Raw genomic sequence first — 15150 nt, 5'->3', positions numbered from 1 at the left:
CCCCAACACTCAACTCTCTCTCATAGGATTTGGATTTGGTGGAAAGAAGGTTTGAGTGGAAAGCAACTTGGGAAGGCTAGAGATCAAGATTCATATGGTAGGAATGGAATGTCTTGGTCTCAACACATGAGTAGGTGGTTCTCTCTCAGAACATATGAGTTGGAATGGTGTGTGTGTTCTGATGGCTCTCTCGTCGAATGAGAAGAAGGTGGAGGGGTATATATAGCCTCCACACAAAATCCAACCGTTACACAGTTTTCCAATCTCGGTGGGACCGAATCAATAAGCTCGGTCGAACCGAAAAAGTAAACCTAGTGACCGTTAGAGATTTTCGGTGGGACTGACATGCAACTCGGTAGGACCGATATGGTTAGGGTTTGGGCATAACGTAATCTCGGTGAGACCGATTACACAAACTCGGTGAGACCGAATTTGGTAATTAGCTAACCAGAGAGTTGGTCAGGCAAACTCGGTGGGACCGATTTGCTCTTTCGGTGAGACCGAAAAAGTTACAAAGGGGAAACACTGAGTTTACATTGCAATCTCGGTGCGACCGATTCGCTCTTTCGGTGAGACCGAAAAGTTACGAAAGGGAAACAGAGAGTTTGCAACCCCATCTCGGTGAGACCGAGATCCTTATCGGTAGAACCGAATTGCTAGGGTTTGGCAGTGGCTAATGACAAGTGAAACTCGGTGGCGCCGGATAGGAAGAATCGGTAGGACCAAGTTTGTCTTAGGGTTTAGGTCATATGTGGATATGGGAAAGTAGCTGAGGGTTTTGGAGCATATCACTAAGCACATGAAGCAAGAGGCTCATTAAGCAACACCTCATCCCTCCTTGATAGTATTGGCTTTTCCTATGGACTCAATGTGATCTTGGATCACTAAAATATAAAATGAAGAGTCTTGAGCTTTTGAGCTTGAGCCAATCCTTTGTCCTTAGCATTTTGAGGGTTCCACTTTCACATCCATGCCATGCCAATCATTGAGTTTTCCTGAAATAATCATCTTGGAATAGCATTAGCTCAATGAGCTATATGTTGTTATGAATTACCAAAACCACCTAGGGATAGTTGCACTTTCAATCTCCCCCTTTTTGGTAATTGATGACAACATATAGATCAAAGCTTTGACAAATGATAGTAAGCATGAAATATATCGTCGCTTTGAGAAGTATGTGATAAGTAAGAGCTCCCCCTAAATTTGTGCATATTTAAAAAATTTCTTTGGACTGCAAATGCACAAGGAGTTAGAGTCATGGGTTACTCTTCCATGTCACATACATCTTGGTGGAGCGCTTAAAATGATAAGAATGAAATACATGCAGTCATCACCAAGAATAATGAATGATCAGATAAGATAGATAAGATAAAAGTATTAAGTGTAGCTTATGATCAAACACATGATCATCAATGTCTCACAAATAATGACGTAGTATCTCAAACACTCAAAAGCAAACAAGTTCGAAAAACCACCAAATAAAGCAAGAGAGAAAAGCAACTCTCTCTCTCTCTCTCTCTCTCGAAGCCTATGATCTATACATTTTCTCCCCCTTTGGCAACAAGTTACCAAAAAGTTCCTAGAAAATGCATAGCACTAGATCGACGCTCAGGCTTGATCTTCAGGTGGTGGTGGAGTCCGGATCACTCCAAGGACGAAGGCTTCAGTAGATGCTGAAGTAGACGCTGGAGTTGGAGCTGAAGTAGATGCTGGAGCTGGTGGAACTGAGGCTGTAGCTGGTGCTGAAGTGGTGGCTCTTGTGTCAGCAACTGGTACGGCAGATGACCTCGGGCCTCTTGGCACTCTGGCAAAGGCATGAGTGGTAGTCCTGCCTCTCCTCTCCTGCATGTCCTCCTGGAGCTGCTCCACTGCAGACTGAACTTCCGTTACCTTGACATCCAAGTCATAGAACTTCTGTTCCATGATTCTCTCTAGGCTCTGCTGATTTTGAGTGAGGGTGGCCAGACTTTGCTCAATCCTCAGCATGGATGCAATCAAGTAACCAAGCTGATCTTGTTTGGTCTTCAAGAAGTATTCAGATGCCTCCTCTTGAGTTGGCATCTTGGCAGCTTTCTCCTTCCTTGCCTTCTCCTTCTTTGCGTAAGCTTGTGCAGACGATGGCTCGTTCTCAGTCATCACAACTTCATTGTTCTCAAAATCTGGATGGATGGGCAAATGTTCCTTGTCCAATAAATATATGCCCGTGCCCATCTTGGAGTTGATGAGCTCCTGAATCTGAGGGGCATATCCGCAGCTCCTCTTCTGGTCTGCTGCAGTCCTCTTGATTGTTTCCACTATGAGGCTCATCACCTTGAACTTCTGAGGCACATCAAACACATGTAGCAAGTTGATAGCATGGCCTCTGATCATCTTGTGATCTCCAGACTTAGGCAATAAGGTGTGCCTCAAGATCCAATTGATAGTCGAGAGCCCTGACAGAAGGTAATGTACTGAGCCAAACTTGAAGGTATCAAGTGCTTCATTTGGGATCTCCTTGTACATATTTGACATTGAGTTGTGGTCCATTTTCTTCTTGGCATAGATATCCAAGTCATCATCTTGCTCCTCTGGGGCATTTATGATCTGTGCCCACTCAGCCACTGTAGATTGGTACCTTGTACCCTCAGACATCCATGTGATCCTCCCATCTGGATAAAAGTGTGCCGTGGAGTAGAATTGCATGATCAGTTCCTCGTTCCACTTGGTGAGCTTCTGCCCAACAAAGTCAGCTACTCCACAAGCATTAAAGCTGTCATATACTCCTGGGTAGTGTTCCTCATTGTCCTTGATGTACGTCCAATCAACCCTTCGCATATCACAGACAATGGGCTTCTTATCTAGCAGCACTGTCTCATAAAAATCTTGCTGCTCCTTGGTGTGAAACCTGTAGTCCACGGCAGTCCTTCTCCTTGAAGCATACGGGTCTGCTTCTCTCCACTTCCTCAGCCCTGAATCTCTCCTGAGCTTCATGTCCTCAGCCACAGGATGAGCATCGTTGTGGTCTGGGATCTTGGGCTTTAGCTTTCTCAGAACATTCTCTTCCTCTTCTTCAGTAACAGTTTCAGGCACTGGGGCCTTGTTCTTCTCAGCTGCAGGGATGCTCCGTGTATTCCTCTTTGGTTTTGGCTTGGAGGCAGCTTTGGGCTTAGATGTAGTAGCCCCTGACCTTATGGCATCTCCCATTAGCTTGGGTGCCTTGGGCGCTGGTGCAGCTACCTCTTCTTCCTCTTCTTCTTCCATGATGGAAGCTTTGCCAAGAACTCTAGCCACAGTCTTCTTCACCCTTTCCTTTCTTTTCTTGCCCTCAGCTGCAGTTGGCTCTTGGGGAGTGGGCTTCTCGGTTGAGGCTCTTGCCTTTGACATGGGCTGCCTGCCTGCTGGCCTTTTGATTTTCAGACCTGGCTTAGTGCCTTGAGCTGGCTCAACTCTCTTGGAAGTGGCCTCTTCCTCTGCCACATAGTCCTCATCTTCGGAATCTGAAGTTCTCTTCTTCCTTTGTCTCGTGGCAGCCTTTGGCAAATTGCTAGGAGTGCTCCTGCTGCCTTCATCAGATGAACTGGAGGGACTAGTGCCCTCACTCATCACCACTTGCTGCTCTGACATATTTTGGCTATCACTTTGATCAGACATGCTGCAAACTGACTGCTGACCCTGTGAATAGATTATAGATGAGATAGAAAAGATGAGCATCACAAAATGCAGAGATTTTTGCAAAAAGAATGATCCAAAAACTTAGTTTTAGTTTCCTACTAAAATCATCTCGGATCTACCGATTTTCAAACTCGGTGATACCGAAGCAGTTTTGGAACCTAAACTAGTGAACTCGGTAGGACCGAGTCATGGTTCGGTGGCACCGAGACTGCTAGGGTTTCACTGAGTTCAAAAATCGGTCACACCGATAAGTAATTCTCGGTCAGACCGAGTCTCACTTGTGCAATGGCATAAGCCAAATCGGTGGGACCGAGTTTTTCAACTCGGTGGGTCCGAGATGGTTTCGACGGAAACCTAAACCTAGAATTTTCGAATCAAACCTAATCTACGGGCGTTTTGACTGGATAGGAGTGTGTCAATCGTGGCAAGAATCATGAAGAACACAATGTGCTAGGAATCAGATTGAGGAATAGCACAAAGATCAAGTCCATACCCTAGTTCGGCGGGGACTTGCTACGGCGGCAAGGGTGGGGCAGAATTCCCGTTGACGGCGACGGAGACCAGCTACTGGAGGCGGCTGGCGGCGAGAAGATGATCCGGAGACCACGAGGGCAGAGCAGGCTATCGCGCGGGCGAAGGGGTTCGGAGAAATTTCCAAATTTTGCCCGTGACTATATATAGCCCGACCCTGTCGGTGTGACCGAGTGGAACGACTCGGTGGCACCGAGATTCATAACTGCGTGCAGTCACTGAAACTCGGTGTGACCGAAAGGTTCAAATCGGTTGCACCGAGATCGAAAACCTAGATCAACTTAATGATCTCGGTAGGACCGAAAGTGGAGTATCGGTCAGACTGAGAATCATAAAGAGGTTTTGGAAGTTTAAGTCTATGACGAATCGGGGACTCCGAGTGCTCCTCACACAGAGTGGTTCGAATCTGACTTGATCAAATTTTGTGATGCAGCATGAATAGAGTTTGAGACGAGAAAAGCATAGATAGCTAGAGGAGGTTCTTAGGCATCCTTGTCCATCCACTTGGCAAAAGAAGATAAAACCGAACAATCAAAACAACAAGTGGATGTCCTCGAATGAGTAAAATATGCAACCGGCATGCTCACACAATAAGATGGCAAATGAAATATGTGACAAGGCATGCACAACCAATTCTAGCATCTATCAAGCAATTTGCGATGACTAGGTCATCTATATATGAGTATATTGACTTAGGAGCCAAGTGAGAACACTTGATCATAGGTCATACTCATCGTTTAAGCTCAAGTGGGGTTACCACTTTTACATAAAGCATTGTTGTGTTCACATCTTTAGAGTTTCTTTAGCTCAAGTCTTAGAGTAAAGCTCCCCCTAGATATGATATCTCCCCTAAGAGGGATGAACTAACCTTGGGTTTTTGTCGATCATGACTTCATGTAGATATTGAAGATGTGGATGCTCAATGTTGATGTTGATCTCTTGGAGCTATCCATTTGAGTGAATTGCACTTTCAATACCTACATGGGTTAGTCCCACAAGGAACAAACAAGGATATCCATAGACATAGAGTTATGCACACAAAAGATGATGTCCATGAGAACTTTTAGGTTACCTTGTCCCTTGTCTTACCAACAAGAGGGTTTGTGACTCCTTGAACTAGTGCAAGATGTGGAAGTTGATTGCACTTTTTCTTGCCAAAATGATAAGAGTGAAATATGTTGGCGGAGTCACCCTCAAGAACTCTCTAGTTCTTCTTCTTTTGGATCCACATCATCTTGATGGGAATCCTTGGAGTTGTAGTCGTACTTGATGAAGTGGAACTTGAAGTAGTCTTGGGAATCCACTTGACTAAGGTCTTAGGAGCTTCTTCAAATGCATCAATTTCCTCTTGAAGCTTGTCCTTGCCTTTTTGCTCGTAGTCTTGTGGTGGAAGATCATCTTGAGCTTGTGTCCCCTTGAAAGAAGCATCATACTTCTCTTGTTGAGGGACAAACTTTGTCTTGGGGTATTGATCTTCTTCCCACTCAACTCCATTGGCATTGAACTTTCGTTCAAAACCAACACCTTGATTCTTCCGGTGCATTCCTTGCTTGCGCACAATTTCCTCGAATTGCTTACTCCCGGCAAGGCTTTTGTACACTCCTTTCTCTATAATTCTCTTCAATAAACTATTTTCTTGCTCAAGTGTAACTTGGCTAAGAGAATCATTAGTGGAATCAAGAGAACTACTAGAAGCAACAATATTGGATTTAACATGATCATTGTTACTGCTAGAGGAAGAATCTTTCTTGTTACTAGACTTGACTTGAGGCATGTAAGTGGATAAGAGTAAACGCTTGGCAATGTAAGAAGAACTTTTCTTGCGGAGATCATCATTGATTGCCTTTAAGAACTCATGCTCTTGCTCAAGATTGAGCTTTTCAAAGCGTAATTTCTCATGAGCTCTTAAAAGTTCTCGATGATCTTCGAAGATAGTGTCATGAGCTAACTTAAGAGTTTTTAGTTCTTTAGTTAGAGCCTCAATCTTCTCCTTATCATTGTCATTCGTTTTACCTTGATTAGCATGATTAATTGGTCTTTCATCATAGTATTCATCACTAGAGTTGTCAACAAGCAAATCATCACCTAACAAGTCATCTTCATCACTATTGAAATCAACATACTTGGGGTGTGTTACCTTAGGACCTTTGGCCATGAAGCATCTTCCAATTCCTTCATTTGGTGAGTCAAATATGTCGTAGGAGTTGGTTGACACAAGTGCTAGACCGGCAACACCTTCATCTTGAGTATCTTCGGAGTCGGAGTGATAACTTCTCTCGGAGTGGCTATCGGAGTCGGAGCCGGATACCCATTCACCAACATGAGCTTGATGTCTTCTTCTTGTGTAGCTCCTTGATGATTTTTCCTTCCTTTCCGAATCCTTGCTTCTCCGTGAGTATCTTCGTTCATAACGATCATCTTTACTCCTTCTCTCTCTTGATGGTGATCCTTTGCTTCTTCCTTTTGGAGAATCTTCTCTTCTCTTGTAGGGAGCCGTACACTCATTGGAATAGTGTCCGGGTCTTCCACAATTGTAGCAGTTTTGCTCTCGACTAGAAGATCTTTTGTCATTGTAGGACCTTGACTTGAAGCTTCTATCTTTGCTTCTACTCTTGTAGAACTTGTTGAAGTTCTTCACCATTAAGCTCAATTCTTCATTGAAGTCTTGTTTCTCACTTGATGATGTAGGGGCTTCACATGAGGCTTTATAGGCACCACTTGATTTGTTGTGAAGTTCCTCTTTATCCTTAAGTGACATCTCATGAGCAACAATTCTTCCAATCACCTCCATTGGCTTGAGATCTTTGTAATTGGGCATCATTTGGATCAATGTGCATACGGTATCATATTTTCCATCCAAGGCTCTTAGAATCTTCTTGATGATGAATCTGTCGGTCATCTCTTCACTTCCTAAGCCGGCAATCTCATTTGTGATGAGAGCAAGCCTAGAGTACATTTCAGCGACACCTTCACCATCCTTCATCTTGAACTTGTCAAGTTGGCTTTGAAGCACATCCAACTTGGATTCCTTGACGGAGTCGGTACCTTCGTGCATATCAATCAAAGTGTCCCAAATTTCCTTTGCATTCTCAAGACGGCTGATTTTGTTGAATTCTTCGGGGCACAATCCGTTGAAGAGAATATCACAAGCTTGAGCATTGTATTGTAACATCTTCAACTCATCCGCGGTAGCTTCACGGTTTGGTTCTTTCCCATCAAAGAAGTCACCTTGCAAACCAACACACACAATAGCCCAAACGGCGGGGTTATGTCCAAGAATATGCATTTTCATTTTATGCTTCCAACTAGCAAAATTAATACCATCAAAGTAAGGACCTCTACGGTGATAATTTCCCTCGCTAGATGCCATACTCTCCTAGGTTGTGAAACCAAGGCTATGACCACCAAAAGCTATGGAGATCAAGCAAATGGAGACCAAAGCTCTGATACCACTTGTAGGATCGAAAGTATGTCTAGAGGGGGGGTGATTAGACTACTTGACCAAATAAAAACTTAACCTTTTCCCAATTTTAGTTCTTGGCAGATTTTAGCTAATTTAGGACAAGTCAAGCAATCATCACATGATTCAAGCAAGCATGCAAAGAGTATATTGGCAGCGGAAAGTAAAGCATGCAACTTGCAAGAATGTAAAGGGAAGGGTTTGGAGAATTCAAACGCTATTGGAGACACGGATGTTTTTCCCGTGGTTCGGATAGGTGGTGCTATCCTACATCCACGTTGATGGAGACTTCAACCCACGAAGGCTAACGGTTGCGCGAGTCCACACAGGGCTCCACCCAAGGGTAACGGTTGCGCGAGTCCACACAGGGCTCCACCCACGAAGGGTCCACGAAGAAGCAACCACCCACAAAGGGTCCACGAAGAAGCAACCTTGTCTATCCCACCATGGCCATCGCCCACACAGGACTTGCCTCACTAGCGGTAGATCTTCACGAAGTAGGCAGATCTCCTTGCCCTTACAAACTCCTTGGTTCAACTCCACAATCTTGTCGGAGGCTCCCAAGTGACACCTAGCCAATCTAGGAGACACCACTCTCCAAGAAGTAACAAATGGTGTGTAGGTAATGAACTCCTTGCTCTTGTGCTTCAAATGATAGTCTCCCCAACACTCAACTCTCTCTCATAGGATTTGGATTTGGTGGAAAGAAGTTTGAGTGGAAAGCAACTTGGGAAGGCTAGAGATCAAGATTCATATGGTAGGAATGGAATGTCTTGGTCTCAACACATGAGTAGGTGGTTCTCTCTCAGAACATATGAGTTGGAATGGTGTGTGTGTTCTGATGGCTCTCTCGTCGAATGAGAAGAAGGTGGAGGGGTATATATAGCCTCCACACAAAATCCAACCGTTACACAGTTTTCCAATCTCGGTGGGACCGAATCAATAAGCTCGGTCAAACCGAAAAAGTAAACCTAGTGACCGTTAGAGATTTTCGGTGGGACTGACATGCACTCGGTAGGACCGATATGGTTAGGGTTTGGGCATAACGTAATCTCGGTGAGACCGATTACACAAACTCGGTGAGACCGAATTTGGTAATTAGCTAACCAGAGAGTTGGTCAGGCAAACTCGGTGGGACCGATTTGCTCTTTCGGTGAGACCGAGTGGAACTCGGTGAGACGAAAGTTACAAGGGGGAAACACTGAGTTTACATTGCAATCTTGGTGCGACCGATTCGCTCTTTCGGTGAGGACCGAAAAGTTACGAAAGGGAAACAGAGAGTTTGCAACCCCATCTCGGTGAGACCGAGATCCTTATCGGTAGAACCGAATTGCTAGGGTTTGGCAGTGGCTTATGACAAGTGAAACTCGGTGGCGCCGGATAGGAAGAATCGGTAGGCCCGAGTTTGGCTTAGGGTTTAGGTCATATGTGGATATGGGAAAGTAGTTGAGGGTTTTTGGAGTATATCACTAAGCACATGAAGCAAGAGGCTCATTAAGCAACACCTCATCCCTCCTTGATAGTATTGGCTTTTCCTAAAGACTCAATGTGATCTTGGATCACTAAAATATAAAATGAAGAGTCTTGAACTTTTGAGCTTGAGCCAATTCTTTGTCCTTAGCGTTTTGAGGGTTCCACTTTCACATCCATGCCATGCCAATTCATGAGCTTTCCTGAAAATAATCATCTTGGAATAGCATTAGCTCAATGAGCTATATGTTGTTATGAATTACCAAAACCACCTAGGGATAGTTGCACTTTCAACTGCCCTGCGTTAGTGCCTCAACAGCCCGCGTGCTCTCAGGACCGACGCCCTGCGCTGGAACCGAATGTGCGGGCGAAGCAGGCAGCTAAAACCAACTACAGAGGAGAAAGCTACAGGGGGCACCATGCAGATCTGGGAGTCTGAATGACCGAGGAAGGAGAACCAAAGTGAGGAAGAGGTCGACCAGTGGAGAAGAGCTGCCTACCAGCATCACCCAGCCCCCCGCGATTGTGTTAAAAAGCCCCCCGGCCATTCCCCCCCCCCCCCACACACACACACACCCCCAGCCCCACAACAATTCAAAAATTTGAAAAACCGCAAGCACGAATATACGACTTTGCACACATACCCGAGCCATCAATTCTGGAACGGCCCCAGCATATGCGTACGACTGCACAAGCTGTTCAAAAGGTAGGCACATATCATAATTTCAGATGACAAAAACAAGCTTCCATCTACAGCAAACCACACAGCGAGCTAGCATGTCGTTTTTTAAACCAAACCACCTCACAGCAAACCCAAATGAGTCCTAAGTAGCTGAAATTAAACATCACTTGAAAAGTTAACAAACCTACAGCACATCCTGAGGCTCAGAAACTAAAACACCGAAATAACAGCTAAAAAATAGCAACCTACGTCCAGTCCCCCAAAGACAGGCACAACTTTTATTAGAATTACAAGCCAACAGTCCTAACAAGCAGAAAACATAATACTCTCGACTGATTCAATCAAAGTTTGCATCATATCATGGAATGGACATCATTCCACTGGTCCGTCGCGAGGCCTCTTCACAAACGGCAACACTGGGTTGAAACAACTTGTTTTCTTGTGCCCAGCCACACCGCAATTGCCACATGTAGGGATTTTGCGGGGTTTCTTAAGAAGGTCCCCCCTGCGGGGGCACGTCGTGCTCTTGTGCCCTTTCTCTCTACAAACAGTGCAAAATCTTGATCGCGCGTATTTGATCTCATATCCAGGCTTGTCCCTCACCGTTGTCGGCCTACCCTTCTGCTTCTTCCTATCAGGGGCCAATAAAGTGGATAATGGATGCCTGGAATCACCTCCCACAGAGACAGATCCAAGGCCACATTCAGTTGAGATGAACATCTCAGAACGCTCATCTTCTTGATGCGCGCCGTCTGCCATCATAGTCATGGTTGGATTGGCTGACTCTCCAACTTGGGTTTGGTCAACCAAACTTTTCCCATCTTTGATCGCTGCCAAAACGGTCAGTTCAGCCTTGCCTGCAATTAAAATGTCCATTGCTCTATCGAATGCATCAACATTGCTGTCACCGAGCTGCACAAACTCGAGTGCTGTCAGGTGTAGTGCAGTATGCCGGTAGGATGACAACCGCGGAGGGCCTTGATCTTTCTGGTAATGGATGAGGTGAAGCGGCAAGTTGTCGCAGGCATCTATTGTCCATCGCTTCATTACATGAAAGCTAGGTATCTTCCGCACCCCCAAATGAAGAAGAACCTAGATGTAAAGACAGGTCGGGTTGTTGGATAACATTCAGACATGAAGATAAAAAGATGGGTCACAAATTTTTTTTCAATTGAAGGAATTCGCATAGAGGTGGTAGAGTCAGGGATAACCTTGATATCATGGCAACAAAGCATCCCCATGTGCTCAAACAAGCCGCATTCGCCTGTGTACCGAGCGCCACCTTCATGGACATCGACAGTATGCATCTCGCGGCACCACTTCTCTCGCTTCTCAGCTTCAATGTGCCGCACATGGTACCTCGTGCCTCGTTCGACTTCCTCGACATCATATCTTACCGCATGGTACAAAGCCTGACCAAACATCTCAAACATCGTCCGGGTGTACACCTGGCTCGCATGCTCTTCCCGAGGAAAATTGTATCGGAGAACTACACCGCCCTGCCAGGAAGCCAGCCGAAACTTGTTAGCAAAAAAGACAGTAACGCACGGTTAAGTTCTGGTCGCACATACCAGCCTTGTTCTCTTCTCTTGGAACCCTTCTTCAGCTTCTCGGTCGAACTGAAACTTGCTGTATTGTTTCACAAATAGGTTCATGGGGCAAGCCGGGGGAATGTAGCCCTTCAACAAATGGTTCGCACTTTCGCTCCTTTGTGTACTAGTTTGCTTCGCACAGAACTTGCCACTAAAATAAGGTTTTGCCCACTTGTGCATAACCTCGAAAATCTGGATCAGGAAGGTGTTGTTGTGGAGCTTGTATCTGTCAAGCAGATCAGCCCAAGCAGCTTCGAACTCATCGACAGTTAGCATTTCATTGACAACCTTGTGCAACGCCGCCCTAAAATCACTCCGTTTCGTGTAATGCGGCCCGAGGTGCTCTTTCGCCTTCCGAAGCACATGCCACTTACACCAGCGGTGTGTGGTACCAGGCATCGTTTGTTCTATATATAGCGACCTCCATAGCCCGCGCTTGATCTGCAAATACCAAATCCTTATCAGGCTTCATACCAAATGCAAAAAAAACATAAATCAGGGGAATGGTGCGGTAGTAAACCAACCTGTTAGTATTGTTTTTGGAGGCCTTCCACCCATCAGTCTAATAAACTCGGTGAATACCCAATTAAAACTCTCAATTGTTTCTTCCCTCATCATGCCCCCCCCATGATGATGCTCTGGAAGTGATTGTTCACCCCCACAAACAACCCGAAAGGCATGTCATATAGATTTGTCTTGTAAGTTGTGTCAAATGTTATGACATCACCGAAATTGTGGTACTGCATCTTGCTTCTACCATTAGTCCACAGCAGGGTTTTTATCTTGCTTTCTTTATCAACCTCAACCACATACGAGAACTCTGGATCATTTGACCCCAGCTCGGAGAATGCATCCATAGTCTTGCGCACATCATCGTCTGCCTGCTCCCTACTAAGCTTTCCACAGAAAGTTCTAAGGCACCTCTTCGTAAATGGCACGTTCTCCATTCTCCCAAACAGACTACCAATGATGTTGTACACCTTCCCCAGATTAACATTGTTCTGCCGCAACTGCTTCACAAGGTCCCTGGTGTACGTGTCAATGCGCCGGTGTGATGGCCAGTGCAGCTTCTCCGCACAAGTCCGAAGGAGTTCATGGTTGTGAGAAGCACGGTTCTCCGATACATACCCCCCCCCGTCATCCATCCGGTGTAGACGCAGCATGGCGGCACAATTGCTCCTCATGGATGAGTTGTTCTCCCTCTCTGGTTTGCCCTGCAATTCATTTCAACAGGAAATTCACCCAAAAAAAATGTCAGCTTCCTTCTGTAGAGAACAAGTTGCACTTTCTCAAAAGCAGGTTAGTATCTTACAGCACAGCCGCATACGATCTCCTGCATACACTTGGTCCCATTGACATTTTGCCTGCTCTTGCCGTAACGAATCCCAAAGCCAACTTCCCACGAATAAAGATTGTAAAATTCATACGCCTATGGCAGAGAATCGAAAATTATGCCAAGCGCGGGGTTGACAACTACATTAGTCCCCCTGTCAGCAAATCCTCTTATGGCAGCCTCTAGTGCCGGCACACGATCAACTACTACCGACCGCTCGTCTGGTCCTTGTGGCCCTCTTGCCCTGCCAACATTAGCAGGAGAACAAGTAAGAAAAACACGAAAGCATGCCGGTATTGGGGATAACTATTTTTCATTTCAATTTTGCATTTTCATTTCATTCATAAAAATCAATAAGTCGTGGCCAGTGTGACGGCAAGTGTAATGAAAACGGGACACCATTCCCCCTGAAACTAACCCCTGCAAGGACACTAGTTTAGTACTACGCAATTTGCGGTTTTCGCGGCAACTAGGTTAACCTGAGCATTACTTGTAACCACCCTCAGCTCATGTCCCCAGCCTTATGTGTTCGTGATAGGAAAATACAAAACCCAGCTAGACTAATGTGCCAATTCGCCGAGGTTGCCCCTACTAGTCTGGATTCAGATTACCGGACCAGTGATCAAAACTACCGCAGGCGCGTTGTCCGGCCAACATCCTGAAAGTGGAACCCAAACTATAACTGAACGGAGTGCGATTGCCAAGGCCATCCACTCCAGCAAGACCGTTGTTGCCTGGGAGCTGCAAATTCGGGAACTTTGTGGTAATATATTGCTATCCTGGCTATGTTTGGCTAAAGGCCTTAATCGTCATACTTTCACGCCTTTTTCATTAATCCCATATAATACGATTTGGCAAAATGATTGGATCTAACTACAGAACCCCCCTCCCCCCCCCAGCATGAGTTGACACCAAGGCATGTACAAAATATACTAAATCAAACCAGATGTTGCAAAGATTGAAATCCGCCAGATAACTAATGCCTAGATGCAAGAATGCCTGGCAATCAATAAAAATGGTTTTCGCACGAGCGTAAGAACATCAACGATATACCTGCGCTTCCAGCCAACTCTGATGGTGGTGCTTGCGGCTGCTCGGGCACAGTGGGGGGAGGACTATACCGAGCCACGTGAGACGACGGGTGGCGCCGACCCAGCGGCGCTCCTGGACGCCACATCGCCTCCACCAGAGCTGAAAGTGGTATAGGACCCGCCGGAGAACTCTACATCAGGAGAACCCCTCTCTGCCCCCCGCTGCGCGCCCCCCTGATCCGGCGGATGGATGTCAGGAGAGAACGCTTGCACGACTGCATCCGAGGAGCCTACGACCAAGGCGGCCGCCGCGGCGACGCCGCCGCCCGAGATGGACGCCCCCAAGCGCCCTCCTGGATCTCTGGCCGCCGACGTCGATCTGCAACACCGGCGAGCGTACCAACATCGTTAGTTGTATACTATATGCTAACTGCAAAAATTATAAAGGAACAGAGATCTCACTCACCCAGATTCTGCGCCGCTCGCCGGCGTCGCCGTTTCGAAAATCGCCATGAGCAGAAAATGACGAACCACGGGGCGCCACCACTGCCTCCGGCTCGTAGCGGTCCTTCGCACAGATGTGAAAAGGAACCCCATGCTAGACGTAGGACAAGGGCCGAACCTGGTCACACTCCACCTAGCCAGGGCCCGCCTGTTAAAATTAATAATGTACCGCCCTGCACGCTCTGAGCGGACTGGCCCCCGCGTACGGCAAAACAGTACGAGGCGACCCCGCCGAAAGCGACGTGTGCGCTGTATTTGCGTGTATCCATCGAATGTATGCCCGTTTAATTACTTTCACGTTTTCTTTGCACACATCACCTCGCGCGCCGCGGCCGTCGATGCGCTGCGTGCATCTGCCGCTGCGTGCAGGAAGGCCGCTCTCGTGTCTGGAAGTCTGAATGGAGCGACCGAGGAGGGGAAGACCGGAAGAGGGAACAGGAACACCAAGCCACCAATGAGTGGAGGGTGAATTATTGGTTCCCTGCGCAAGAGAAATTACTGCTCGGACCCACCAATGAGTGGAGGGTGAATTATTGATGCTGCTGCATGTCTGCTCTGCTTGACTTGCAACTTTGCAAGTCTTCACAGCTCCGACATGACCAAACATTCACATTACCACGTGGAAAAATCATGCCTCTCTACCGTTCAGAAAAGAAAAGGCCCATAGATTGGAGAGGCCCTTATTTCTGCAGCTTGACATGTATTACAGGACGCGTTCCCTGGCAGCCTTCCAAAATAGTAATTTTCTGTCCCCTGTCTAGGATAGGAAAGTACCTGTGGCCCCCGCTCCCGATTCCTCGCACCATCGAAGCCACGGAACTCACGTGATCCTCCCTCCCACGTGTTTCCCTCCTCCACCCCCTGGGCGTCTCCCCACCAAATCGCCCAGCCCCATC

At 46.6% G+C, this 15150-nt stretch overlaps 1 protein-coding gene and 1 pseudogene across 1 annotated transcript; both read right to left on the bottom strand.

Moving 5' to 3' along the window:
* The window catches only part of LOC125516608, a 48370-nt pseudogene that overhangs the window by 27895 nt on the left and 5325 nt on the right, over positions 1–15150 (bottom strand).
* Positions 9862–14971, bottom strand: LOC125515756 (protein FAR1-RELATED SEQUENCE 5-like). The gene is made up of 7 exons (XM_048681259.1): positions 14217–14971; positions 13773–14129; positions 12699–12963; positions 11911–12600; positions 11366–11827; positions 11006–11293; positions 9862–10886 (listed from the first exon to the last, which is right to left on the bottom strand). The coding sequence occupies exons 5-7, from the start codon at positions 11783–11785 to the stop codon at positions 10167–10169; spliced, it is 1428 nt and encodes a 475-aa protein (XP_048537216.1). The 5' UTR covers positions 11786–11827; positions 11911–12600; positions 12699–12963; positions 13773–14129; positions 14217–14971; the 3' UTR covers positions 9862–10166.

The sequence above is a fragment of the Triticum urartu genome, chromosome 6 (assembly GCF_003073215.2).
Source record: "Triticum urartu cultivar G1812 chromosome 6, Tu2.1, whole genome shotgun sequence".
Taxonomy (NCBI): Eukaryota; Viridiplantae; Streptophyta; class Magnoliopsida; order Poales; family Poaceae; genus Triticum; species Triticum urartu.
The sequence above is the reverse complement of the archived record's forward strand: the minus strand, read 5'-3'. Positions and strand labels throughout refer to the sequence as shown.